This window comes from Podarcis pityusensis (assembly GCF_964106645.2).
Source record: "Podarcis pityusensis genome assembly, chromosome: 18".
Classification (NCBI taxonomy): domain Eukaryota; kingdom Metazoa; phylum Chordata; class Lepidosauria; order Squamata; family Lacertidae; genus Podarcis; species Podarcis pityusensis.
Window position 1 is genome coordinate 10,154,206 of NC_138043.1, and position 26,947 is coordinate 10,181,152.

The 26,947-nt window shown below is 48.0% G+C and overlaps 1 protein-coding gene across 2 annotated transcripts; it reads right to left on the bottom strand.

Annotated features, from left to right (window-relative positions):
- Positions 1–154: 154 nt before the first annotated feature.
- JSRP1 (junctional sarcoplasmic reticulum protein 1) lies at positions 155–18,936 on the bottom strand. 2 transcript variants are annotated; one of them, XM_080989024.1, is made up of 7 exons: positions 18,716–18,936; positions 12,903–13,026; positions 11,139–11,185; positions 5,503–5,851; positions 4,148–4,300; positions 3,023–3,102; positions 155–1,486 (listed from the first exon to the last, which is right to left on the bottom strand). In XM_080989024.1, exons 2-7 carry the CDS (start codon positions 13,003–13,005, stop codon positions 914–916), a joined length of 1,305 nt encoding a protein of 434 aa, XP_080845150.1. In that variant the 5' UTR covers positions 13,006–13,026; positions 18,716–18,936; the 3' UTR covers positions 155–913. The 2 variants fall into 2 exon arrangements, with proteins under 2 accessions (XP_080845150.1, XP_080845149.1); XM_080989023.1 differs by lacking the exon at positions 18,716–18,936 and adding an exon at positions 18,365–18,634.
- Positions 18,937–26,947: the final 8,011 nt, after the last annotated feature.

Genomic DNA, 26,947 nt, shown 5'->3' on the forward strand with positions numbered 1-26,947 from the left:
GTTCCCTCACTGCAAGAAGCAAAGCTACAGGGAACTAGGCAGAGGGCCTTCTCGGTGGTGGCGCCCACCCTGCAGCCCCAGAAGGCAGAATTTCCCAGTGGTCAGGGATCCTCAGGGGATCGTCGCTGCATGGAAGAAAAAGAAGAGTCCATCCTACATGTCTGAAACTTTTATTTAACAGATGTATTATAAACAGATTTAAGCCAAAAGGGTGGGGGGTGGGGAGAAAAAAGAAGAGTTCTTTTAAGGGGAAAAATCGAGAAAACTGACTGGAGAATAAAAGGTGGGGAGCTGAATTTAAGACTGCAAACACGATGGAGAGGAATCAGGATTCACACCACCTCTGAAAACTGCTTTGTGACAAAGGAGGAATGGATGGTTCAATCTGTCTTTTTTTCAGGCACTGATGTATGGGGTGTGGATGTGTGAGCCAACCCCACTGCTTATGGGGTGAGATCTCAAGGTTTTTTTTGGGGGGGGTCTTCCATCTACCAAAGCAGCAGAGTCAAGCACAAAGGCCTCACTGTCCGTCACAAGCCGGTTTAGCAAACACTGCAACTTCTCCTTGCCGTTGCGGGGTGCCTCCCCCAGCCCCATTATTTGGGGGGGAGGAGGCGTGAACACCCCAAAAAAAGAGAGAAGACAATAGGGATGGGGTGGGAGAGGCTTTCTTGAGGTCAGAGGTCAGAGGGATCTCCTGGGCTGAGCAGACAAGTCCTTGGCCGTGGCCCAAGATCCCTCTGCAGGTGGCAGGGCCTCGGTATTATGTGTCTGGGAAGTGGGACCAAGGGGAAGTTTGTGAGACGCAAGCAAGCGGGTCTCGCACTGCTCCAGAGTTGCCTGGGCCCCTGCGCCCGCCTGTTCGAGGGCACAGGGGGCATTTTGGAGTGCTGCTTCCCACGGCGAAGGGGTCTCAGTCGTGCCGCCTGGCAGGCTTCTGCAGGGGGAAGAGCGGGCGCTGCACCCGCAAGGGCTTCCGGCCTCTCTGCTCGTGGGCGTGGGCCTTGTGGTCCCGCTCTTTCCCGCGGTCGCGCCCGTCCTTGGGGCGCCCCTTCCCTTCCTCTTGCTTGTGGGCCTTGGCTTCGGGTTTGGGCTGTCGGCTCCTCCTCTCCTCGCGCTGCTCTTTCCGCTTCCCCTCTCGCAGAGGCCGCTTGCTGCGAACAGGCTCCTCCTCCTCCTCTTCCTCCTCTTCCTCTTCCTCCTCTTCCTCTAGGTCCTTGCGACCTTTCTGGGACTTCTCCTTGGAGACCCTCTCTCTCCGGGTTGCTTTCTCTGGTCTTTTCTTCTGCTTGACTTTAGCTCCTCCCCCTCCCTCTTCTGGCTCCTCCTCCTCTTCCTCTGGCTCCTCCTCCTCTTCAGTGGGCTCCTCCTCTTCGACTTCGAGGCTTTCCTCTTCCTCTTCCTCCTCCTCCTCCTCCTCCTCGATGTCAGGTGGTTCGTCCATGTCCGACCAGTTCAGCCACCTCTCGTAAAACCAGAGTTCTTCCTGGAATGGGAAGAAAACACAGAAACAAACACAAGGGGTGTCACCAAAAACAGCCTCCGGACATTGCGGGCCCACAACTCCCATCACTGGTGGGCGTCCAGCAATATTTGGAGGGAGACAAGTCTAAGAAAAAGCTATTATTCTGCCTCGAATACTGCTTTAGCGGCTTGAGGCCACAAAGTAGTCTATACATTTGTTAAATAAATGCATTTGTTATGTGAAGAGATGCGTAAATGCCTTGTGGGACATCTTTGGGAGAGGAAAAGGGTCAGGAGTGAACCCTACACAAATCTTGAGGGGAGTCCCTAAGGCAGTTGGGTGACGCCTTGTCCGCCTACTTCCAGCAACTCCTGCAGCCAAGCTGGTGCCAAAGGTCTTGCTCTGATTTCCTTTGGATGCCATCAACGAGGCAGCCCAGGACCCCCAGACACACTGCCCAGGATTGTGCCCCAGGGAGGGCACTTCAGTGCTGCTGTCACAGCAGTTTGACCACCCCTAGATGCCAGCAATATTATTATTATTATTATTATTATTATTATTATTATTATTACTGCCCCACTCATCTGGCTGGGTTTCCCCAGCCACTTTGGGCAGCTCCCAACAGAATTAAAAGCACAATAAAACATCAAAATAACAGCAGCAACAACAACTTAAATCTGGAGGGCATCAGCTTCCCCCCCCCCACTCCAGGATGAAGCATTCCCCTCAGAAGTAGCAAGGTGGGGGCTGGCCAAGGGCAGATTGCAGTGGGTGGGGCCCAATTCAGCATCCTCCACCGTGGATGGACACAACCTACTTTGCTGGAATTGGGCATATTTTCCTGCTTTCCACCCACCCATTTGTCATCTCATAGAATCATAGAATCATAGAATCCTAGAGTTGGAAGAGACCACAAGGGCCATCGAGTCCAACCCCCTGCCAAGCAGGAAACACCATCAGAGCACTCCTGACATATGGTTGTCAAGCCTCTGCTTAAAGACCTCCAAAGAAGGAGACTCCACCACACTCCTTGGCAGCAAATTCCACTGTCAAACAGCTCTTACTGTCAGGAAGTTCTTCCTAATGTTTAGGTGGAATCTTCTTTCTTGTAGTTTGGATCCATTGCTCCGTGTCCGCTTCTCTGGAGCAGCAGAAAACAACCTTTCTCCCTCCTCTATGTGACATCCTTTTCTATATTTGAACATGGCTATCATATCACCCCTTAACCTCCTCTTCTCCAGGCTAAACATGCCCAGCTCCCGTAGCCGTTCCTCATAAGGCATCGTTTCCAGGCCTTTGACCATCTTGGTTGCCCTCCTCTGGACACATTCCAGTTTGTCAGTGTCCTTCTTGAACTGTGGTGCCCAGAACTGGACACAGTACTCCAGGTGAGGTCTGACCAGAGCAGAATACAGTGGCACTATTACTTCCCTTGATCTAGATGCTATACTCCTATTGATGCAGCCCAGAATTGCATTGGCTTTTTTAGCTGCCGCGTCACACTGTTGGCTCATGTCAAGTCTGTGGTCAACCAAGACTCCTAGAATCTCGACTCACCGCTTCCCCAACGCTGCCATCTTGAGATGTCCAAGCGCTGAGCTCGGCCTCGAGGATTTCCCCACCGTAGTCGACAATGTCTGTGGGAAAGGAGAGGCGACGTTCGATGTGCTCCAATATCAAAAAGTAGGTGCACTTTTTTTGCGGATGTTGCAAATCTAGGAATCATCCGCATCCTCCATCTCTGAGATCCTAGTCCGAGCTGCTTCACAGCTGAAGCAACATCTCCCTTTTAGCCCCAAGCACCAGTCTTCCTGAATTAGGGGGAAATGGGGACTGATCCTAGCCAGTGGCGGCTGGTGCACTTTGGGACTGGTTGGAGGGAAGGCAGGGAGCCTGACAGCAGGTGGCGCCAGAGACAACAGCAGGAAGAACCCACTGATTGTGGTTGGCAGGTGGAGCTGGGTGAGAGTTTGAGAGCTGCCACCCATGGGCCTGTGGGAAGCTACTCAGAGAAGGGTGTAGATCAGGCCTGCTTGGATCAGGGCCAGGCTGAGAGCCAGGAAGGAGTGATGCTTGCAGATCCTACTGTGAGTTGCTTCCTTGCTGAAGCAACATCTCCCACTGAGCTCCATGCTCCAGCCTTCATGGACCCAGAGGCAGTGTTAGAAACACAGATATAACCTAGGTGCCAAATGACTCCTTGAACCAGGGTTACAGTCGCCAAAACGGAATGTCTACTTGCCCTTTAGGGGCAAAGTCTTATTTTTCAAATGATGGACTGACTGTGATTGATTCTCAGTTCAGAGGACAACCTTGAGCTCAGTTAAGAGCTCTGAGAACTTAAAAGAAGAAAAGTCACTTTATCCAGTTCCCATATACCGTATTTTTCGCTCCATAGGGCGCACCGGACCATAGGGCGCACCTAGTTTTTAGAGGGGGAAATCAAGAAAAAAATCTTATTTCCCCCCCAGCCCCAAAAAGCAGCATACAGGCTGCGTGCAACCTCTCCCTGCCGGAGGGGTTGTGCACGGCTATGGCACAAGCCAAGACAGCGAGCGGGATGGATCCCGCTCGCTGTTTTGGCTTCCTCTTTAGCTGCGCAACCCCTTCCAACTCTACAATTCCACGATTCTCTGTTCCAGTAAGCAGCTGGTCACATCCTGAAACATTCTTCTCCCTTACCTTGAACCACCTGGCAGCTGACGCTGAGGAGGGCGAGGCAGGAGGCGACCACGAGGCATTTGTTCAGGGTCAGGCCCTCCCAAGGGAGCGTGTCCTTTGTTGGCCCTGCAGTGCGGGCCTCTGCTTTCCTCTTAGTTGGGACGGTCTTTGTGGCTTCCAGGAGAGAACAGAGAGAGGGAGAGAGTTGGGCTCACTTGACCAGCCTGCTGTGACCCAAAGGCTGTTTTTGGTGGGTCCATCATGGGGGACATTCAGTATTAAGACACACATCATGATTTGCGATGTTTTGCCAGGCCAAAAAATTATGAAACCGATATCACACTATGGACTTTGAACCAGTTTTGGGTGATATATTGATATATTAAAGGTAAAGGGACCCCTGACCGTTAGGTCCAGTCATGGCCGACTCTGGGGTTGCGGCGCTCATCTCGCTTTACTGGCCATGGCAGCTGGCGTACAACTTCCAGGTCATGTGGCCAGCAGCACTAAGCCGCTTCTGGCGAACCAGAGCAGCACACGGAAACGCCGTTTACCTTCCCGCCAGAGCGGTACCTATTTATCTTCTTGCACTTTGACGTGCTTTTGAACTGCTAGGTGGGCAGGAGCTGGGACTGAGCAACGGGAGCTCACCCCGTTGTGGGGATTCGAACCGTGGACCTTCTGATCGGCAAGTCCTAGGCTCTGTGGTTTAACCCACAGCGCCACCCACGTCCCTTATATTGATATATTACCCAGCCCTAATGAGCACAAGTGTCGCCTTGTTTGTGTTCCCTGTTGCTCATCTCCCTTGTTCCCCATCCCTCTTAGTTGTTCCCCGCCCTCCAAACCAAGAAAGCTGTCTGGACAGGCACACACACATGCTACAAGGAGGAAAGGACCTTGAGGACTAGCCTCTTACTGTAGTTTTAAGGAAAAGGCCACAATGCAGGAGTAGAACAGCTGCTCTGAATGCAGAGTGTCCTGGGTTCAATTCTCAGTGTCTCCCAGTAAGGCTGGGAATGCCCCCTGTCTGATATCCTGGAGAGAGGCTTCCGAGTTTAAATCGGCTCAGGACCATGAAGGAAAGGACCATAAACCCATGCAGAAAGTCCCAAAATCTCCAGGTTGGGCTCAGAAAGATTCCATTGTTTGAAACCCGGGACAGCTGCTGCCAGTCCGTGTAGACAGCCCTGAGCTACATGGAATAATGGTCCGACTCGGTCTAAGGAAGCTGCTAAAGTGAAGGTTGGAAACCCACCCTCCTGCCCCCTGGCCTTGACCCAAATCCAGCCCCCAAGTCCCTGCAATTTCTGCCTATACAAGTAGGAAGCAATGCTGTCGTCACGCGTGCATCCGGCCCCAAGGAAACTGCATACCTGCTGGAGCTGCAGGCCGCACTTTCTCTGCCGGCTTCTCTGCCCGTGCCGCCTTCTCAACACGGGGCGCCTTTTCCGCTCGGGGAACCTTCTCAGCCACCTTATCCATCCCGGAGGTTTTTTCTGCTCGGGGCGCCCTCTCCACCACCCTTTCAGCCCGCAGGACTTTTTCCGCCACTTGCTCGGCTCGGGGCTGTTTTGCGGGGACCTTCTCGGGAGCCGGGGGCTCCTCCACTTCCAGCGACGGCTCGGGAAGCGTGGAGGAAGCTGCTTCTCCGATGCTGTCCACGAACTCATCGAGGTCTTGCTCGACCACGTGAAGCCTGTCTACATCTTTCCTCTCTATACCCTGAAGTGGGAGGAATTCCAGTGGTTTATTTCATCTGAACACTGAAGACGTCCTCCAAGCAGTTTTCTAAAATAATACATACAATGGGCTCATAGAATCATAGAGTTGGAAGGGACCCCAAAGGTCATCCAGCCCAACCCCCTGCAATGCAGGAATCTCAGCTAAACCATCCATGGCAGATGGTCACCTAGCTTCTGCTTAAAAACCTCCAAGGAAAGATCTACCACCTCCTTTTCACTGCCAAAACAGCTCTTACCGTCAGAAATTTTTGTTTAGTCGGAATCTCCTTTCTTGTAACTTGAAGCCATGGGTTCGAGTCCTACCCTCTGGAGCAGGAGAAAACAAGCTTGCTCCATCCTCCATGTTACAGCCCTTGAGATATTGGAAGATGGCTATCCTATCTCCTCTCAGTCTCCTCTTTTTCAGGCTGAACACACCCAGCTCCTTCAACCGTTCCTCACAAGGCTTGCTTTCATTAATCATCTTGGTCTCCCTCCTCTGCACACCTTTCGGCTTGGTCAACATCTTTTTTAAATTGTGATGCCCAGAATTGGACACAGTAGTAAGCTGCTTTCTTCCACAGAAATCAATGCGTATGACTCTTCATTATTTTCAATAGTTGCATCCCATGTTAGGCAACTGGGGGGGGGCACAGGAGCCCCCCATTCCTGATCTAGGTAAAGGTTAAGGGGCCCCTGACCATTACGTCCAGTCGTGGCCAACTCTGGGGTTGCGGTGCTCATCTCGCTTTATTGGCCAAAGGAGCCTGCGTACAGCTTCCGGGTCATGTAGCCAGCATGACTAAGCCCGCTTCTGGCGAACCAGAGCAGCGCACGGAAACGCCGTTTACCTTCCCGCCGGAGCGGTACCTATTTATCTACTTGCACTTTGACGTGCTTTCGAACAGCTAGGTTGGCAGGAGCTGGGACCGAGCAACGGGAGCTCACCTCGTTGCAGGGATTCGAACCGCCGACCTTCTGATCAGCAAGCCCTAGGCTCCGTGGTTTAACCCACAGCGCCACCCGCGTCCCATCCATTCCTGATCTAGGAAGTAGCATTTCTCTGCTGCATGGAGGAAATGGAACAATGCCTCTATTCCAAAGAGGCCTTCTCTCCAGAGAGGGGAATGCTTCTTCTTCTTCCATCAGGGATGGGGAAACCTGTCTCCCTCCAGGTGTTGCTGTTTTCTGACTCCCACATGGTTCTCCCCCCCCCCCCATTTTATCTTCACAACGCCCCTGCAAGGTAGGTTAAGATGAGTGGCCCAAGGCCCACAAGCAAATGGATGAGCATGGGGGTGGTGGGATTCGAATCCTGCTCTCCCCATCTCTAAACCAACCACTGCATCTCAATACAGGGATAACAATTTCTGGCGCTTTGAAGTGTTTGTCGATGCCTCGTGCTGCTAAAAGGCAGAGAGAGATTTCCAGGCGGGACTTGGGGAGAAGATCCAGAGCAATCTCCTTTCAATTTCAAGGATGCTGTTAGGAAGGTTCACGGCTCTGTAGAACAAATTACACAATAGCAGCCTTTGTGTGCGTGTGTCCGTTTGATTGGAATTTCAGGGTCCTTGGCTGCTGTTTTCAGCCTGCCTCAGATAAGATGATCTGCACTGTGGGTTGTGCAACTTGGGGAGCGGGAATTTGGTTGTCTTAACACACACACACACACACACACACACACACACACACAGAGGAGAATGCTCTTCTGTTTGATTCTTGCTTTTGTCCCCCCCCCCAATAATATTAATTTTTTTCCAAATATCTTAAGCACAATACAGCTTAACAATATTATTCTCCTTTCAACCTATATCTTATGTGAATTAACTTCCCTCCACCCGTCTTCTGGCTTCTCTACATTGCTCTTTCTTAACCGTGATTACTATATATACATTCTATAAATGTCTCTAATTCCTTAATAAATTTTTGTATCATACTTTAGACATACATTCCTTATTATATTACAGCATTACATCTTGTGGTCTAACCAAATGTTTACAATAAACGTTACAAGTTTTATTTCAGTCCTGTGAGTGTCTTTATTTATGTACGGTTTTCTCTAAGCATACCATAAATTTGGACCATTCTTTTTGGAATCTCTCCATCATCCTGCTATCAGATTCTTGCAGTTAGGTAAAGGGTAAAGGGACCCCTGACCATTAGGTCCCAGTCATGACCAACTCTGGGGTTGTGGAGCTCATCTCGCTTTATTGGCTGAGGGAGCCGGCGTACAGCTTCCGGGTCATGTGGCCAGCATGACTAAGCCACTTCTGGCGAACCAGAGCAGAGCATGGAAACACCGTTTACCTTCCCGCCAGAGCGGTACCTATTTATCTACTGGCACTTTGATGTGCTTTCAAACTGCTAGGTGGGCAGGAGCAGGGACCCAGCAATGGAAGCTCACCCCGTCACAGGGATTCGAACCGCCAACCTTCTGATCGGCAAGCCCTAGGCTCTGTGGTTTAACCCACAGTGCCACCCGCGTCCCTCACAGTTTTCTCTAAGTATACCATAAATTAGGAACATTCTTTCTGGAATTTCTCCATCATCCTGCTGTCGGATTCTTCCAGTTAGCCTTGCTATTTCTGCATACTCTTGGTTCTTGCTTTTGGGCTTCCTAGGATGCTAGACTAGAGAGATCAGAGGCCTGCTCCACCAGGCTTCTGTGTGCGTTATACAGGGTTGACGAATGATATCACAGACTCATTGAGCAGGAAGGGACCCTGATGATCATCTAGTCCAACCCCTGCAATGCAGCAATATTTTGCCTCATATGGGACTTGAACCCACCACCCTAAGATTAAGAGCTTCATGCTCTTATCAGCTGAGCTACCGAGAGTTTGGGGAAAGGGCTGTAGCTAATTGGGAATGCACATCATTTGCATTCAGATCTGGCACAAGGAAGCATTCTTGGTTTCGAAATAAAATAATTAAGGTCTTATATATCATAAATGTTCATAAATGTACCAAGCAAACATGTACATAAATATATAAACCACATGTCTGAAGCAGCACAGGAAAACAGCCCTGAAAGCATTTTCTCTGCAAGGTCAAGGAAAATGGAAAAGCCTCCCCATTGTCTTTTCCTTCACAAATCCTGTCTTAAGGGTATGTCTGTGTATGAATAGGGTGAGCCTGTGCCCTGGCTCAGGAACTAAGTATTTGTCATTATAAAAGACTGGCCAGGCTCCCCAGGGTAACCAATCAAGTAAGCATTAACCTGCCAGACAGGAGGTAAACAACGCACTCAGATTTCTGCTGCAAACCGCCCTTTCTGTGATGCAGGTATGATGTGTCTGGGGGTGGTCTTGGACTCCAGGGTGGGCAATTTAAAATATCTATATAAGGGTGGACACACCTTTGTTCTGGGTCCTCCTCTCTCCTGCGTGTGAAGGGGGCACCCAGTTGCAACAGATCAATAAAGACCAGGCTTACTAGCTGCTTTGCTTCTCAGTATTCTCTGGTTGGCCTCTGTTATTTTCTCCGACTGATGGAGAACCTGCAAAGGGCTCTTGTGTCCCCCATGAGGGAAGAAGGGCAGATTTTCGTTTATTAGTTTCCTACTTCAAGCCGGTTCCTTGAGGACTAGAATCTTACTGTATCCCAGGAACAGCTGCAAGGAGGGAGGAGGGAGGACAAAAATCAGCTCAGCCACAAACCGGCTGCCTGAGCTGCCCAGCAGGACAGCTTGTCCTTAGGCAGAGACTGGTGAGCTCACGCAGGAACGATGTTGGGACAGGCTGCCAAGCGCCAGTCTCTCCTCTCGAGGGACAGGAGGGATTCTGTTTTCTCATTATTATCATCATTATTCCATCTATTAATTGCTTCCTGTGAAGTTGGTGCTGTGAATCTCTTTGAGGGGGTTCGTAGGAAGCAATTAATAAATGAAATGATGATGGTAACGAGAAAAAGAATCCCTTCCGTCCCCCGCAAGGAGAGATCATGCTTTAAAAAATAAACAAATTAACACCAAATTAATGCAAATTTAAAAGTTGACTTCCCGCCCCACTGCCTGATGTTTCACTCTTGCTGATCAATATTACAAACATTTCCAAATTACGTTTTATAAAACCCTGAAGGTTTTTAAAAATTCATTTCAATGGGTCTTCTCTGAGCAGAACTCAGTTGGGACTAAGTTCTGTCCCAGGAGAGCCAGACCCAAGCACATATCTGCGCCACACATGACATTATTCTGCTGCTTTTAACAGTTGTGATGTCACCCAAAGAATTCTGGGAACTGTAGTTTGAAAAGGGTTCTGAGAGTTGTCAGGAGACTCCTATATCCCCACAACAGCTACAATTCCCAGAATTCCCTGGGAAGAGGGACTGATTGTTAAACCTCTCTGGGAATTGTAGCTCTCTGAGGGGAATAGCGGGCTAACCTAGCAACTCTCAGCACCCTTAACAAAATATAGTTCCTAACTTTTGTAAAAAAAAACACCCAGAAGCCTTTTTATTAGGTATTTTAAGTCAAGATATACCAAAAGAAATGAGGACTTTATTTATGTATGCCACTACAGCAGCAAGAATGTTGATTGCACAAAATTGGAAGACTGGAGAAATACCAACTAAAGAACAATGGCAAGAGAAGCTGATGAACTATGCAGAACTGGCAAAAAATGACAGACAGACTAAGAGAAAAAGACAACAAAGACTTTGAAAAAGATTGGGAACCATTCCTATTATATTGGCAGAAACAAAGAAAGTCAATAGACTTGATGGCAGGATTTAAATAAACATCCACATTATCCGCATCAGAAAATGCTTAGAAGATAGTGAAATGGGATGGTGTGTTTAATTTTATTTTTTATGTTTTTAGGTTTGATGTTATGTTATTAACAACTTTTTCTGTTGAGAGATAGCAAAGTGGGTGAAAAGATAAACAAACCAGAAGCAGAAGATGGGGGAAGCCCTGGAGGGGAGGGAGGGAGGAATATATAGTAAATGTTAAGAAGTTGAGATGTATGTAATGAATGAAAAAGAAAAATTAAAAACAAAAATTAAAAACAAAAACAAAAACTAAAGTTCCCGGGATCCTTTGGGGGAATAATAATAATAATAATAAAATTTTATTTACGGTATATCCCGCCCTCCCCAGCCAAAGCCGGGCTCAGAGCAGCTAACAACATTAAAATGATACAACATTCTAAAGTAATAATAAAATTTTATTTAAGTCGCAACTGTTAAAGCGGCAGAAATGCTGCTTTCAATGTGAGGTGTGGATGTGAGCCGAGAGAGGACTTGGGAAGCAAGGGTCTTAAAGCATTGCCACACGCGGTCATACTTACATTTGGGGTGCTGTTGATCTCTTCTTTACTTACTGGTATTGCGGCATCTGTTAAAGAAACACACCAATTAGCATCACTTCAGTTTAATTTTCAAAGTTCAGTTTAATTTTCAAGCCGACCCCATGATTCTAGTCCTTATGGTTTTGTTATCAAAATCTACCTTTTGCTTCTTGATCGTAAGTAAAACCTCCAAGTGGTTTGCAAATAATAATAATAATAATAATATTAGGGACGCGGGTGGCGCTGTGGGTTAAACCACAGAGCCTAGGACTTGCCGATCAGAAGGTCGGCGGTTCGAATCCCCGCAATGACGGGGTGAGCTCCCGTTGCTCAGTCCCTGCTCCTGCCCACCTAGCAGTTCAAAAGCACACAGTGCAAGTAGATAAATAGGTACCGCTCCGGCGGGAAGGTAAACGGCGTTTCCGTACGCTGCTCTGGTTTGCCAGAAGCAGCTTAGTCATGCTGGCCACATGACCCGGAAGTTGCACACCAGCTCCCTCAGCCAATAAAGCGAGATGAGCGCCGCAACCCCAGAGTCAGCCACGACTGGACCTAATGGTCAGGGGCCCCTTTACCTTACTTAATGGTGGGACCAGTGCTGAGATGATGGGGGAGATGATGATCATGGCCAGGTGAAGAGAGACTGACCTGACTTTGGCTTTCTTCTTCCCTCCTCCTCTCTCCTTCCTTTTGTGTCATGTCCATGAGATTAAGAGCTTGGGGGCTGGCTTATCTTTTAATACCTGTATACAACAAAGCTCCTGAACACTAGGTGCTGGAAATCGCAGGAGGGGAGAGACTCTCGTGTCCAGATACTGCTTGTGGGTTTCCCACAATGGGCCCCTGAGAGAACAGGATGGTGGACAAAATGGGCCTTTGGCCGGACCCAGCAGCCTCGTCTTCTGTTCTCATGGTGTTATGTACTGAGTTGAATAAGATCCGGAATGCAGCAGTCTGATTGGTCCTAGAACAGTAGGATCCAGAATGCAGCAGTCTGATTGGTCCTAGAACAGTAGGATCCAGAATGCTGCAGTCTGATTGGTCCTAGAACAATAGGATTCAGAATGCAGCAGTCTGATTGGTCCTAAAACAATAGGATCCAGAATGCAGCAGTCTGATTGGTCCTAAAACAGTAGGATTCAGAATGCAGCAGTCTGATTGGTCCTAAAACAATAGTATTCCGAATGCAGCAGTCTGATTGGTCCTAGAACAGTAGGATTCAGAATGCAGCAGTCTGATTGGTCCTAAAACAATAGGATTCCGAATGCAGCAGTCTGATTGGTCCTAAAACAATAGGATCCAGAATGCAGCAGTCTCATTGGTCCTAGAACAATAGGATCCAGAATGCAGCAGTCTCATTGGTCCTAGAACAATAGGATCCAGAATGCAGCAGTCTCATTGGTCCACAGGAGCCACCCAATCCAACTCCAGGTGGAAGTGAATCCGCAACCTGATTGGCTTACAGGAGAATCCCGGAATTAGCCAATCACGTGAGGCCCATTGTGTAAATAATGTATATAAAGCAGACATTCTGGGGGAACTCCCATTCCGCCTCACCACTATGAGCTGAATAAAGGGCATGAAATTCACTCTCGACTCCGAGTATATTTCACTGGCGACGAAGGTGGGATTCAAACCCACGCGTGCATAGTATATTTCACACGTTCTTCTGAAAGGGCGTAAGTTGCTTAGATTCCCTAAGCCATGCTCCTATCCCTGCATTGCAGGGTCCCTTCCAACTCTACAATTCTATCATTGAAATACCTTCTTTTATCTCCTCCTTCAATGGCTTCTGGACTGTAGGCTCTTTCAGAGAATCTGGAGACTCTTCGCTCCGCTCCAGGATCTCGCAGGGACCCGTCGCCATGTCGTCGCTGAGGAACCCTTGCTAAACGCAGCAGGAGGAACGAGGCAGAGATCTGTCGTCAGCATCCCGACCAGGTAAAGTCACGAAACAAGCAGAAGCGACCAGAGCCGTGCGAATCCCAGTTGGACTGAAACTTTTGCTCGCGCTGTCTCCGAACAGCTCTCAGCACCCTTAAAGTACAGGATTCATTGGGGCGGGGAATTGAAACATGGCTCTTTAAAGTGCTCCAAGGCTGCTTCCAATGCATAGTGCAAAGGGGGCCTTTATTGATCCACTCAAGCAGGGGTCAGCAAACGTTTTCAGCAGGGGGCCAGTCCACGGTCCCTCAGACCTTGTGGGGTGGCCAGACTATATGTTTTTTGGGGGGAAATGAATGAATTCCTATGCCCCACAAATAACCCAGAGGTGCATTTTAAATAAAAGCACACATTCTACTCATGTAAAAACACGCTGATTCCCGGACCGTCCGCAGGCCGGATTTAGAAGGCGATTGGCCCGGATCTGGCCCCAGGGCCTTAGTTTGCCTACCCATAATCCACTGTGTGTGTGTCTGGAGGCGGATGGAGGATGGATGGTGGCTAATGGACTGAGGTTACTGTTTTGGGGGGACACAGGGTGGGCAGGTGTGGGGGACTGAATGGGAGAACTGTGCCCCTGAAGGATCAGGTGTGCAGCCTGGGAGTCATTTTGGACTCACAGCTGTCCATGGAGGCGCAGGTCAATTCTGCGTCCAGGGCGGCTGTCTACCAGCTCCATCTGAGACCCTCCCTGCCCGCAGACTGTCTGGCCAGAGTGGTCCATGCTCTGGTTATCTCCCGCTTAGACTACTGCAATGTGCTCTCCGTGGGGCTACCTTTGAAAGTGACTCGGAAACTACAACTACAGTAATCCAGAATGTGGCAGCTAGACTGGTGACTGGGAACGGCCACTCGGATCATATAACACCGGTCCTAAAGGTCCCTATTTTCATCCAAGAAATGTTGGCGGGTATGGGGTTATGCGACCCCCGAGCCAAGAAGATAAATAACTGCACAACCTTTAGGAGATGTCTGAAGGCAGCCCTGGATAGGGAAGGTTTTTTTTTTTAATGTTTAATGTTTTATTATGGTTTTGCATATGCTGGAAGCCACCCAGAGTGGCTGGGGCAAATAATAAAATTATTATTATTAAGGCTCCTGTCCCAAAAGTGGAGAATTGGTTCTAAGTGTAGGAGATTCCCTTTTTTAAAATACTGAGTCCTGTTGGAGGGGTGGGGCAGCTGAAGGTGGGCGGGTGGTGGTGGTGTAAGTAATATCCTAGGGCCTTAAACGGCAGTCCAGTTTCGACCCCACCTCTCCTGGAAGATGCCACAGGCTTCATTCACACTCGGATATGTCAAACCAGAGCCTTGGCTGTGCAGTCATCGTCAAAAACCCCATGGCAGCCTTCTAAGAATAGGGATCTGAAACCCAGCACGCTGGACCCTGTCCAACCTGCAAAACGAGCAGCCCCATTTCCCCGTCCCGTTCACAGCCCAAGCAGGTGTTTGGAGACGCAAAAGGAGCCTCGCCGTGGGGAGGAGGTGCAGTGGGAAAGAGCGTGTCGGATTAATCACCTGGGAGACCCGGGTTCGAATCTTGACCCTGTCTCAGCCACAAACTCACTGGGTGTGCCTGCTGTTCCTTTTTTAATAAACTGATTTACTAACAACAACAACAACGTGCAAAAAAAGACAAGCAATCAAAAGATTTTAAACCTTAAAGCGCCACAGCCCAGAAAGACAAAAGTACAACAACAACAATGTGCAAAAAAAGACAAGCAATCAAAAGATTTTAAACCTTAAAGCGCCACAGCCCAGAAAGACAAAAGTACAAACATACAGCGCAGCTCCAAAGGGAGAATAAAGGATCAACTCATACAAATATAGAATTATAGAATTGTAGGGCTGGAAGGATAATTCAGTCCACCCCCCCCCCCCCCGCAATGCAATACAGGAATATGCGGCTGTCTCATACGGGGATCGAACTTGCAACCTTGGTGTTATCAGCACCACGCTCTAGCCCACTGAGCTGCCCTTTACAAATAATAAAGATTCATTAAAAAAATCAAAGCAATCTCCAGCTGCAGGCTTCATCGTTATTGAGAATAAAGGTTCTAATAAATATCTTAAGTAAGCCAGATGTTTGCATATACTGGTGGCATAAAATCGTGGCACATACAGTGGTACCTCGGGTTAAAAACTTAATTCGTTCCGGAGGTCCGTTCTTAACCTGAAACTGTTCTTAACCTGAGGTACCACTTTAGCTAATGGGCTCTCCCGCTGCCGCCGCCACACGATTTCTGTTCTCATCCTGAAGCAAAGTTCTTAACCCGAGGTACCATTTCTGGGTTAGCGGAGTCTGTAACCTGAAGCGTCTGTAACCCGAGGTACCACTGTATTACAAAAAAATACTTTGCTTTTACGAGATGTTTTTGGAGAAGGGCAATTCCCAAACAACCCAACAACCCATTCCAACAATCAAATGATTGATTTTCAATTATTATGATTACTGATTGCATTTATATGCCAGCTTTTTCTCCAATAATTTCAAGGTGGCGCACCTGGTTGTTCCCTTCACAATGGGGTAGGTTGTTCTGGGAGGCAGTGACTGGCTCCCAAAGGATTCGAACTCAGGCCTCCCATGTCCTAGTCTGTTGTCTCTCTCAACTTAGCCTACTCCACAGGGTGGTTGTGTGAGAAGGAAACACGGAGGGGTGAAGATTCTGCATGGTGCTTTGAGCAGCCTGGCAAAAGGGCAATACAGTGGTACCTCGGGTTACATATGCTTCAGGTTACAGACTCCGCTAACCCAGAAATAGTGCTTCAGGTTAAGCACTTTGCTCCAGGATGAGAACAGAAATCGTGCTCCGGTGGCGCAGCAGCAGCAGGAGGCCCCATTAGCTAAAGTGGCGCTTCAGGTAAAGAACAGTTTCAGGTTAAGTACGGAGCTCCGGAACGAAGTAAGTACCGTATTTTTCACTCTATAAGATGCACCAGATCACAAGACGCACCTAGTTTTTGGAGGAGGAAAACAAAACAAGAAATATTCTGAATCTCAGAAGCCAGAACAGCAAGAGGGATCGCTGCGCAGCGAAAGCAGCGATCCCTCTTGCTGTTCTGGCTTCTGGGATAGCTGCGCAGCCTGCATCCGCTCCATAAGACGCACACACATTTCCCCTTACTTTTTTGGAGGGAAAAAGGGAGTCTTATAGAGCAAAAAAATACGGTACTTAACCTGAGGTACCACTGTAAAGAAATTAAGAAAACCGGAGGTGGGAAGGCTTTCACCTTGTGGGACGGACATAATTTCTGAGCTGCCTTCTGCTGAGTCCCATGGCTGCCCCATGGAACAGGGAGCAAACTTGCTTTTCTGCTGTTCTGGAGGGTGGGACTCGAATCTTTGGCTTAAAGTTAGAAGAAATGAGATTCCGACTCTATGATTATATGACTCTGTAAGTCAGAGCGCTCTTCCAGTCTAGCTCAGCATCACCTACAGGGGCTCTCTGAGATTTCAAGGTGGGCACCCGTCCCCAGCTCTGCCGGGAGGTGCCGGGGCCTGAACCTGCCGCCTTCTGCATGCCAAGCAGGCGTCCAACAACTGCGTTATGGCCTTTCCTCTTAAAAAACAAAAAATGGCGCAAGACTCTAGTCCTCAATCAAACCACATTCTTATGCTACTTATTTAAACCGAATATTCATTTAATTGGATCTGTGCCAGATGTCAACAAAACACCTTTGATCATTTAGCAGAAGACGTTCCCTGTATACGCTCAATCTTGGATTTCGGCAGACTTTCAGCTGCAGGTGATTCCACAGTGAGAATCTCACTGTGCTCCTGACTGGGCCATGGAGCCCACTTTGTTATTATTATTATTATTATTATTATTATTATTATTATTACTATTACTATTATTATTACTATTGTTGTTGTTATCTGCCCATCTGACTGGCTTGCCCCAGCCACTCTGGGTGGCTTCCAGCAAAACATAAAAACACCACAAGACATCAAACATTAAAAACTTCCTTATTTATGTGTACAACGACAGCAGCAAGAATATTGTATGCCCAAAGATGGAAAGAAGAGGAGGTTCCAACAAAGGGAGACTGGCTTTTGAAAATGATGGCGTTTGCGGAGCTGGCAAGATTAACAGCAAAGATTAGAGACCAAAATGAGGATAAATTCCTTGACTGGAGAGCTGTTACTGAGTATTTAAAGAACTACAGTACCATGTGGAGATGAAAACGCAAGCAGGATTTGAAATATGAGCATCAGAATTAATTATTGGTTAGCATAAAGCAATTTATCCTATCTTTGTAGGAGAAATGTCCTGTTCACATCAACACACTTTTGCTAGAATATGTAAAGCACATTTCTACACACCCCCCCCAATAATCCTGTTAACTGTAGCTTACTCCTCACAGAGGTGCTTAGGTTCCCAGCAAACTTACCGTTTCCCCCCGTGTATAAGACTAGGGGTTTTTTTACCAAAAAAATCTGTTTAAAATTGGGGCTCGTCTTATACACAGGTAGTGCTGAGGGGGTGTTTTCTTAATTTGGAGTACCCAAATTAAGGGGGCGTCTTATACACAGAAAAGTACGGTAACTAATCAGAGTTCTCAAGATTCTTTGATCCGGGTGTGAGTGTGTATGCACACACGTGTGCATTAAATGTTCTTGGTGTCTGCGCAAGCTAAAAACTCCCTCCAAATCCTCCTTTTATATTATTACATGGTTTTTTAGGATCAAGCTTTTGAATGTTGTAAAACACCCTGACTCCCTCACCTTGAACCCGGCACCTCTCAGGTGGGTGCCATTACCATTATAAGAGAACAAGGGGGAGTTCTGGTACCTCTCTCTAGAAGAATGCTACTGGCTATTATTATTATTATTATTATTATTATTATTATTATTCACTCTTCATCCTAAGGTCCCAGGAGCATTACAGCAATTACAACGCAACTTTAAATATTAGAACACAACATTAAAAGCAATTGGAAACAATTCAACATTGCAGAAATAAGTCGGTCCCTAAAAATACACCGCTCAAGCAGGTTGGAGAGGTGCGCATTCCTCAACGTTTGCCAAAAGCTGTATAACGAAGTTGCCAGATGTTCCTCAGCTGCAAATCACCTCAAGGCATAGGTAAAAGGTGATGGTCTTGATTAATCTATTGATTTCATTCATCAATAACCACTGGTTTGGCAGCGGGCAGAAGTTAATACACCCTTTGCCTGGATCTTCCCAACGTCGATGGTTACTGGGCCAGGAACATGTCGAGGTTAGTCTGCTTCAGAAAATGGAAATAATAATAATAGAGTGCAATCTATAGTTATAGATACCTTGCCAGCTTCATGCCTGCATTGATTTCTCAGATGGGGAGCAGCCTTCGCCGCAGCTCCCAGGGAGCTGGTGTGGGGCTTTTGCGTCGACGGCTGCTGACTCAACATCAAAGCGTCACCCAAAAATAGTTTCCTTCCCCATCCCGGGCGACCCGTGGAAGGCGGCCCAGCTGGAATCTAGCCGGAGAGGCTGATCGCAAGCCAGCGAAAGGGGAAAATGAATCTCTGGGAGATCCAGGCAGGCTGGCCGAAAGTTCGTGGGAATGTTGCAAGCAGACAGACGTGGTTCAGAAACCAGAAGCTGGGAGTGCTAAGACGCAGACAGACAGACAGACGGCATGCAGTTCATACCCAGGTCCTTTAAATCCGGCCGTCTGGCCTTCAGATTGTCGCCTGGATCAATCCTGCCCTCTCTCTCTCTCTCTGTGTGTGTGTCTCTCTCTGCACAGCTGAAATATACAGCGACAGGTGTCCTTCCCTTCCGAGGAAAATTCCAGCCAATGACGGGGACTTTGCTGCAGTTTCGTTTTTCGAAAGGCAAGGGGCTTTGCCCTGGTGGGTGGGGAAGACATGCCCTCCAACATTTCTCCCATGAAAATCGGGATGTCAAGAAGAAGAAGAAGAAGAAGAAGAAGAAGAAGAAGAAGAAGAAGAAGAAGAAGAAGTCGTCGATCTGGGCGCCTTCCAACATATTCTAAAACATAATACATAAACATTAAAAAGTCTTCCTTCTACAGGGTTGCCTTCAGATGTCTTCTAAAGGTTGTCTAGTTACTTTTCTCCTTGGCTCAAGGGTCGAAGAACTCCCTACTCTCCAACATTTCTCCAATGAAAATAGGAACATCCTAAGGAAAAGCAAGGAGGGATGCAGGTGGTGCTGTGGGTTAAACCACAGAGCCCAGGACTTGCCGATCAGAAGGTCGGCAGTTCGAATCCCTGTGATGGGGTGAGCTCCCGTTGCTCGGTCCCTGCTCCTGCCAACCTAGCAGTTCGAAAGCATGTCAAAAGTGCAAGTAGATAAATAGGTACCGCTCCGGCAGGAAGGTAAATGGTGTTTCCGTGCGCTGCTCTGGTTCGCCAGAAGCGGCTTGGTAATGCTGGCCACATGACCCAGAAGCTGGATGCCGGCTCTCTCAGCCAGTAAAGGGAGATGAGCGCCGCAACCCCAGAGTCGGCCACGACTGGACCTAATGATCAGGGGTCCCTTTACCTTTAAGGAAAAGCAGGACATTCCAGGATCAAACCAGAAACCAAGACGGCTTCTATCAGGGTTCTCTTAAGCATATGTGGCGCCGGGGTGCAAAGATCTGCCCAGCGCCCCCCCCCCCGGTTGCCCAGTCCCAGGCACTCAGGACGTCTCGCTGGCTCAGTGTCTCGCTGGCTCAGTTGCCCCCAAACTGCTGGCACAGAGCTGCCCACAGCAGAAGAGCCCAATGTGGCGCTCCGATCAACGGCCGGCTTTTCCCCGGACTCAACTCTCAGGCCTGGCGCCCGGGTGCCCTGCACCCCTAGCAGCTATGGGTAAGACGGCCCTGGCTTCTATAAATCTGGGACTTGGAGGGTCTGGGAAAAGTGACAGGGGGTGGCAAAGGACAAAGGCACAGGAGTATTGCACTTGGGCAAAAAAAATGAGAGGCACAAATACAAGATGGGTGACACCTGGCTTGAGAGCAGTACATGTGAAAAGGATCTAGGAGTCTTGGTTGACCACAAACTTGACATGAGCCAACAGTGTGACGCGGCAGCTAAAAAAGCCAATGCAATTCTGGGCTGCATCAATAGGAGTATAGCATCTAGATCAAGGGAAGTAATAGTGCCACTGTATTCGGCTCTGGTCAGACCTCACCTGGAGTACTGTGTCCAGTTCTGGGCACCACAGTTCAAGAAGGACACTGACAAACTGGAACGTGTCCAGAGGAGGGCAACCAAAATGGTCAAAGGCCTGGAAACGATGCCTTATGAGGAACGGCTAAGGGAGCTGGGCATGTTTAGCCTGGAGAAGAGGAGGTTAAGGGGTGATATGATAGCCATGTTCAAATATATAAAAGGATGTCACATAGAGGAGGGAGAAAGGTTGTTTTCTGCTGCTCCAGAGAAGCGGACACGGAGCAATGGATCCAAACTACAAGAAACAAGATTCCACCTAAACATTAGGAAGAACTTCCTGACAGTAAGAGCTGTTTGACAGTGGAATTTGCTGCCAAGGAGTGTGGTGGAGTCTCCTTCTTTGGAGGTCTTTAAGCAGAGGCTTGACAACCATATGTCAGGAGTGCTCTGATGGTGTTTCCTGCTTGGCAGGGGGTTGGACTCGATGGCCCATGTGGTCTCTTCCAACTCTATGATTCTATGATTCTATGATTCTAGGAGGGAGGGGTTTCTTTCGTATTGGAGCCGTTCATTCAACGTCTTGGCTTCTTTTGCTGTCTCAAATCCCCCATTTCTGTGGTTGTTTAAGAGCTGGTCCAGTGCAGCAGTTAGAGTTTTGAGCTGGGAGCGGATTCGAATCCCCCCCCCCCCCCGTAGGGCCAGGAAACCTGGTTTGTCCTCTGGGGGTGGTCACTGTCTCTCTCAGCCGCACCTACCTCACAGGGCTGTTGCATAGCTGTCAACGTTTCCCTTTTTTAAAGGGAAATTCCCTTATTCTGAATAGGATTCCTCACAAGAAAAGGGAAAAGTTGACGGCTATGGGGTGTTGTTGTGGGGGGGTTAAAGGAGAACCACATGCGACACCTGGAGCTCCTTGGAGAGGAAAATGTGGGATATGAATGCAATAAAAATAAAATATATATTGGGTTGTCACCCTCTACATTCCACTCAGAGCAGACCTGTTCAAATTAATGGACCTACATTAGTCAGGTCCATTAATTTAAATGGATCTACGGCAAAGTGTGACTGCCACTGGGTACGAACCCACTTTAAAAATAAAAATAAAATAAAAGCATCCTCGTGGTAATTTTGTCATAATTTTCGTGGAAATTTCTCATGTAGTACACAGATTTTGACTGATACACACAGTTTTGCAAGCAAGGATAATGCATGTAAAGGTAAAGGGATCCCTGACCATTAGGTCCAATCACGGATGTCAAAGTGCAAGTAGATAAATAGGTGGGAAGGTAAACGGCGTTTCCGTGCGCTGCTCTGGTTTGCCAGAAGCGGCTTAATCATGCTGGTCACATGACCCAGAAGCTGTATGCCGGCTCCCTCGGCCTGTAAACCGTTAGGTCCAGTCGCAGACGACTCTGGGGTTGATGCGCTCATCTCGCTTTATTGGCCGAGGGAGCCGGCGAACAGCTTCCGGGTCATGTGGCCAGCATGACTAAGCCGCTTCTGGCAAACCAGAGCAGCGCACGGAAATGACGTTTACCTTCCTGCCGGAGTGGTACCTATTTATCTGCTTGCACTTGGACATGCTTTCGAACTGCTAGGTTGGCAGGAGCAGGGACCGAGCAATGGGAGCTCACCCCGTCGCGGGGATTCGAACCGCCAACCTTCTGATTGGCAAGCCCTAGGCTCTGTGGTTTAACCCACAGCGCCACCCGCGTCCCGGGATAATGCATGTAGCTTTCACTAATGCAGGTATCTCTATGTGTACTCAGAGCTGATCCATCGAAATGAATGGACCCCAGATTGTAATAGCCATCAGGTTCAATGGGTCTACCCTGAGTAGGAAGAGCATTGATTACAACCCACTTCCCCCCAAACAAATACATTTTTGTACACACCGGTTGCAAAACTGCACAGGAAAATCAAGAGAGCTGCAAATGTCAAATGATATTTGGCTTGTGTGCAACATTAGTCATACTCAGAGCAGGCTAAGTGAACTTAACTGGCTCAACTAGCTGTGAACCATTCGTTTCAATGGTCTGCTCTGAGAACAACCTGGTTGGTGGGTGGATTTGAGAAGTCACTGGAGAGTTTCTCATGAAAACACAATTAAAATTCCCCCCCATCCGTTAACATTGCAAAATAAAAAAATGGATAAAACTTACACCTCTCTCTTTCTCTCCACACACACAAGATGGGACATACATTCACATGAGTGATTGACAGCCTTCAATTTTATTTACTTATTTTAGTTTATTATATGCCCTTCATCCTAAGGTCCAAGGGTGACAACAATTTAAAATGCAACATTTAAAAGGAGTTCTTTAAAACGTAACCAGTGTTGACACAGCTGCTTATATTAAAATTCAATTTCCAATCTTTCTGCAGGGTGTCAAAAAGCTAAAGCAAGGCTGTAGTCCTCGTGATCCTGAATAAAGATCTGATTTAAATAGGAACAAGAAAATCTGCCATTATCTAGCTCAACGATGTATAACACTGACTGGCAGAGGTGCTTAGGCCGGGAACGTTCCCAGTCATGCCTAGAGATGTTCTGCCTGTGATTCCCCCAAGAGCCCATATAGTGTCCTTACATAGGTTCCCTATTGGTAGGAGAAAATAACAGAGACCAACCAGAGAATACTGAGAAGCAAAGCAGCTAGTAAGCCTGATCTTTATTGATCTGTTGCAACAGGGTGCTCCCCTCACACACAGGAAAGGAGGAGGGACCCAGAAAAATGATGTGCAAGGCCTTATATAGAAATTTTAAATTCCCTGCCCTGGAGCTCCAGACCACCCCACCATACATCATACATACAAAAGGGGTGTAACCTAAGACCACCACCCTAGATACATTATCCCTACATCACAGAAAAGGCGGTCTACAGCAGAAATCTGAGTGCGTTGTTTATCTCGTCTGACAGGTTACCTATTAATGCTCACTTGATTGGATACCCTGGGGAGCCTGGCCAGTCTTTTGTAATGACAAATACTTAGTTCCTGAGCCAGGTCACAGGCTCACCCTATTCAAACACAGACAGACATACCCTTAAGACAGGATTTGTGAAGGAAAAGACAATGGGGAGGCTTTTCCATTTTCCTTTGACCTCGCAGAGAAAACATTTGGTCAGTTTGGGAATCAAAAATGGTTTCAGGTCGGTCTTCCTGTGCTGATCTATGTATGTGCTTGGTTGGTACATTGATGAACATTTATTATATATCATAGGCTGATCATAGGGTTAAGAAATGAACTCTAATTTTTCTACCCACCTACCCCTTTGTTCCACCACCCACTGGGTCATGCAACATCTTCCTTGATGGAGAGTTCTTCAGAATTTGAAACCGGTACCCCAAAGCAATGAATACATTAGAAATACATGTGCTACAGTTTCTGAATCAAGGTTCTCTGATCACGTCAAAGTTCCTGTTCGGATTGGAACGGGGGGGAAAATTAAAAAAGCAAATCAAGTGAAAAAACAACTCTGTCCTTCTTCAGATACCTGCATTGCAGGGGGTTGGACTAGATGACCCTTATGGCCCCTTCTAACAATAATTCCGTGGTTCTTTGATTCCAATTAAATAGGCAGACAGCACCCTCTAGTGTTGGCACCGGACGCTCTCATGTTCTGAGTAAATCACGCTGTTCTGTTCTGTCAATTGAACAGAATTTGTCATGCGCAGTGGAAGTGGAGGGAAATTATCCAGATAGATCTGCTTATTTTGAATACGCCTACGCAATTTGCACACTACAATTTACCAGAATTGGGGTCTCCCCCCACCACATCAGAAGCTTAGCAATCATTAATATTCAGGACAGACAACAGACTAAATAGGAAGGACCTCTTTGCACAGCACAGTTAATCTAACGTCTGCTTTTTGTGTGAGCTGCTTATAGTTTCTATTTCTGACCCAGCGGCATGCGCTATGCTGCCACTCAGAATGCATGAAGGTGTCTTAGATGGAGTTGGGTGCCTGTTTCTGTTCAGGGAAAACCTTCACATCTCCTTTACTGGAGATGCTGGGGACTGAATCTGGGACGGCACACACCACCTTCCCATCCCCAGGGAATCTGCCTTTTCCTCTTCTGGGGTATCCAAGAGCCCGTAAAGAGTCCTTAAGTGGGTTCCCTATCAGTAGGAGAAAATAACAGAGGTCAACCAGAGAGTATTGAGAAGCAAAGCAGCTCGTAAGCCTGGTCTTTATTGATCTGTTGCAACTGGGTGCCCCCTTCACACGCAGGAGAGAGGAGGACCCAGAACAAAGGTGTGTCCACCCTTATATAGACTTTGGAAACTGCCCACCCTGTAGCCCAAGACCACCCCCCTGAAACATCATACATACATCACAGAAGGAGGCAGTCTACAGCAGAAATCCTGCCTGCCAGGATACCTGATAATGGCCACTGATTGCTCTACCTGGGCAGCCTGGCCATTCTTTTGTGGTGGTTAATACTTTCGTTCCTGAATCCAGGTCACAGGCTCACCCTATTCATACACGAATATGCCCTTAAGAGAAGATTTGTAAGCCTGATCGTTATTAAACGGTTGTAACAGGGTTCTCACTCACCACCCGCAGGAGGGAGGAGGAACCCAGAACAATGGTGTGCCCTTATATAGCCCTTATATAGACTCCCCCCCCACACACACTGTAGCTCAAGACCACCCCTCAATACATCATACATACATCACAGAAGGGGTGGTCTACAACAGAAATACATCACAGGAGGTGGTCTACAGCAGAAATCCTGTCTGGCAGGAAACCTGTTAATGGTCACTGATTGCATTACAGTGGTACCTCGAGTTACAGATGCTTCAGGCTACAGACTCCACTAACCCAGAAATAGTACCTCGGGTTAAGAACTTTGCTTCAGGATGAGAACAGAAATTGTGCTCCGGCGGCGCGGCAGCAGCGGGAGGCCCCATTAGCTAAAGTGGTGCTTCAGGTTAAGAACAGTTTCAGGTTAAGAACGGACCTCCGGAACGAATTAAGTTCTTAACCTGAGGTACCACTGTACCTGGGCTCACCCTAAAGGTAAAGGTAAAGGACCCCTGACAGTTAAGTCCAGTCACAGACGACTCTGGGGTTGCAGCGCTCATCTCACTTAACTGGCCGAGGGAGCCGGTGTTTCTCTGCATACAGTTTTTCTGGCCAGCAGGACTAAGCTGCTTCTGGCAAACCAGAGCAGCGCACGGAAACGGCGTTTACCTTCCTGCCGGAATGGTACCTATTTATCTACTTGTGCTAGTGTGCTTTCGAACTGCTAAGTTGGCAGGAGCTGGGACTGAGCAACAAGTGCTCACCCCATCGCGGGGATTCGAACCGCCGACTTTCCAATCAGCAAGCCCAAGAGGCTCAGTGGTTTAGACCACAGCGCCACCTGCGTCCCTATTCATACCCTAATTCATACCCAAATGTGCCCTTAAGGCAGGATTTGTGAGCACAGAGACAATGAGGAGGCTTTTCCTATTTCCATCCAAACTGCAGAGGAATATTTGAGGTCACTGAAAGAGTCAAAATGGCTTTAGGACTGTTTTCATGTACAGACATGTGGTTTATATATCTATGTATGTGTTTGCCTTGTAAATTGATGAACATTTAATTTATATACAGTTATACCTTGGAATAAATATGCTTCAGGATAAGTATTTTTGGGTTGCGCTCTGCGGCGACCCGGAAGTAACAGAGCACGTTACTTCCGGGTTTCGCCTCTTGCGCATGTGCAGACGGTCAAAATGACATCACGTGCATGCGCGGAAGCAGTGAGATACGACCCGTGCACACACAGTCGCGTCTTATATTCTATTCAGGATGTGAACGAGGCTCCAGAACGGATCCCGTTCGCATGCCGAGGTACCACTGTATTTGAGACCTTAAATGCATGAGAACAAACCACCCTTTAAAGGAGAGTGGGAGGGTTTGAGACCATTGTTGCACTGTCACGCGAGGCCGTCTCTTTTTCACAGAGCATTCAGCACGTCTGGAAGATCCGTCCCTGATATTCTCAGGCAATATGCTGCTCTGTGTTCTGAAAATGTGTTTGTGGGTGCCATCTAGTTACGTAATTACAGGCCCTCCAAATGTCCCTATTTTCCAGGGACAGTCCCGGATTTACAGAAGCCATCCTGGTTTCTGATTTGATCCCAGAATGTCTCACTTTTCCTTAGGACAGGGTTCTGCAACCTTTAAGACAAAAAGAGCCACTTGGACCCGTTTCTGATGAAAAAAAAAACTGGGAGCCGCAAAACTCATCATTATAAAAATAACTTTTTTGTCACTTTTTTATTATTTCTTTGTTTGACCCCTCAGAATTACTCCTCCTCATAGAAATAAACGTTAAATTAACAAGTTACCTTTTTGTGTGTGTGTGTGTGTTCTTCACTCCCCTTCAAAACAGTGACCAGCGTACATGCCCCTTACAATGTAGCGGGCGGGTGGGCGGGAAGGTGACGTCGGGACGGTGCGTGACTAACGCACGCACCGCCCCCATGCGACGTCACAGCCAGTACAGTGCCCGCCACAGTGGGGAGTGTCGGGGCGCACAATGCGCCTCCTCCCCTCGCTAGTATCCGCCCCGGAGCCGCGGCAAAGGTGTAAAAGAGCCACGTGCGGCTCCGGAGCCGCGGGTTGCTGACCCCTGCCTTAGGATGTCCCTATTTTCATCGGAGAAATGTTGGAGGGTACAGTAGTACCTTGGTTCTCAAACTTGATCCTTTCCGGAAGTCTGTTCCAAAACCAAAGTGTTCCAAAACCAAGGCACACTTT

What these genes read in the sequence shown, in the direction of transcription:
- JSRP1 (XM_080989023.1), bottom strand. Translation starts at nt 18,472, where the DNA reads ATGTTGAGTCAGCAGCCGTCGACGCAAAAGCCCCACACCAGCTCCCTG. An exon ending in GAAGGAGGAGATAAAAGAAG is followed by an intron (nt 11,186 to 12,902) that starts GTATTTCAATGA and finishes TTTCTTTAACAG; the next exon opens with ATGCCGCAATACCAGTAAGT. An exon ending in ATGGCAGCGTTGGGGAAGCG is followed by an intron (nt 1,487 to 3,022) that starts GTGAGTCGAGAT and finishes TTCCCATTCCAG; the next exon opens with GAAGAACTCTGGTTTTACGA.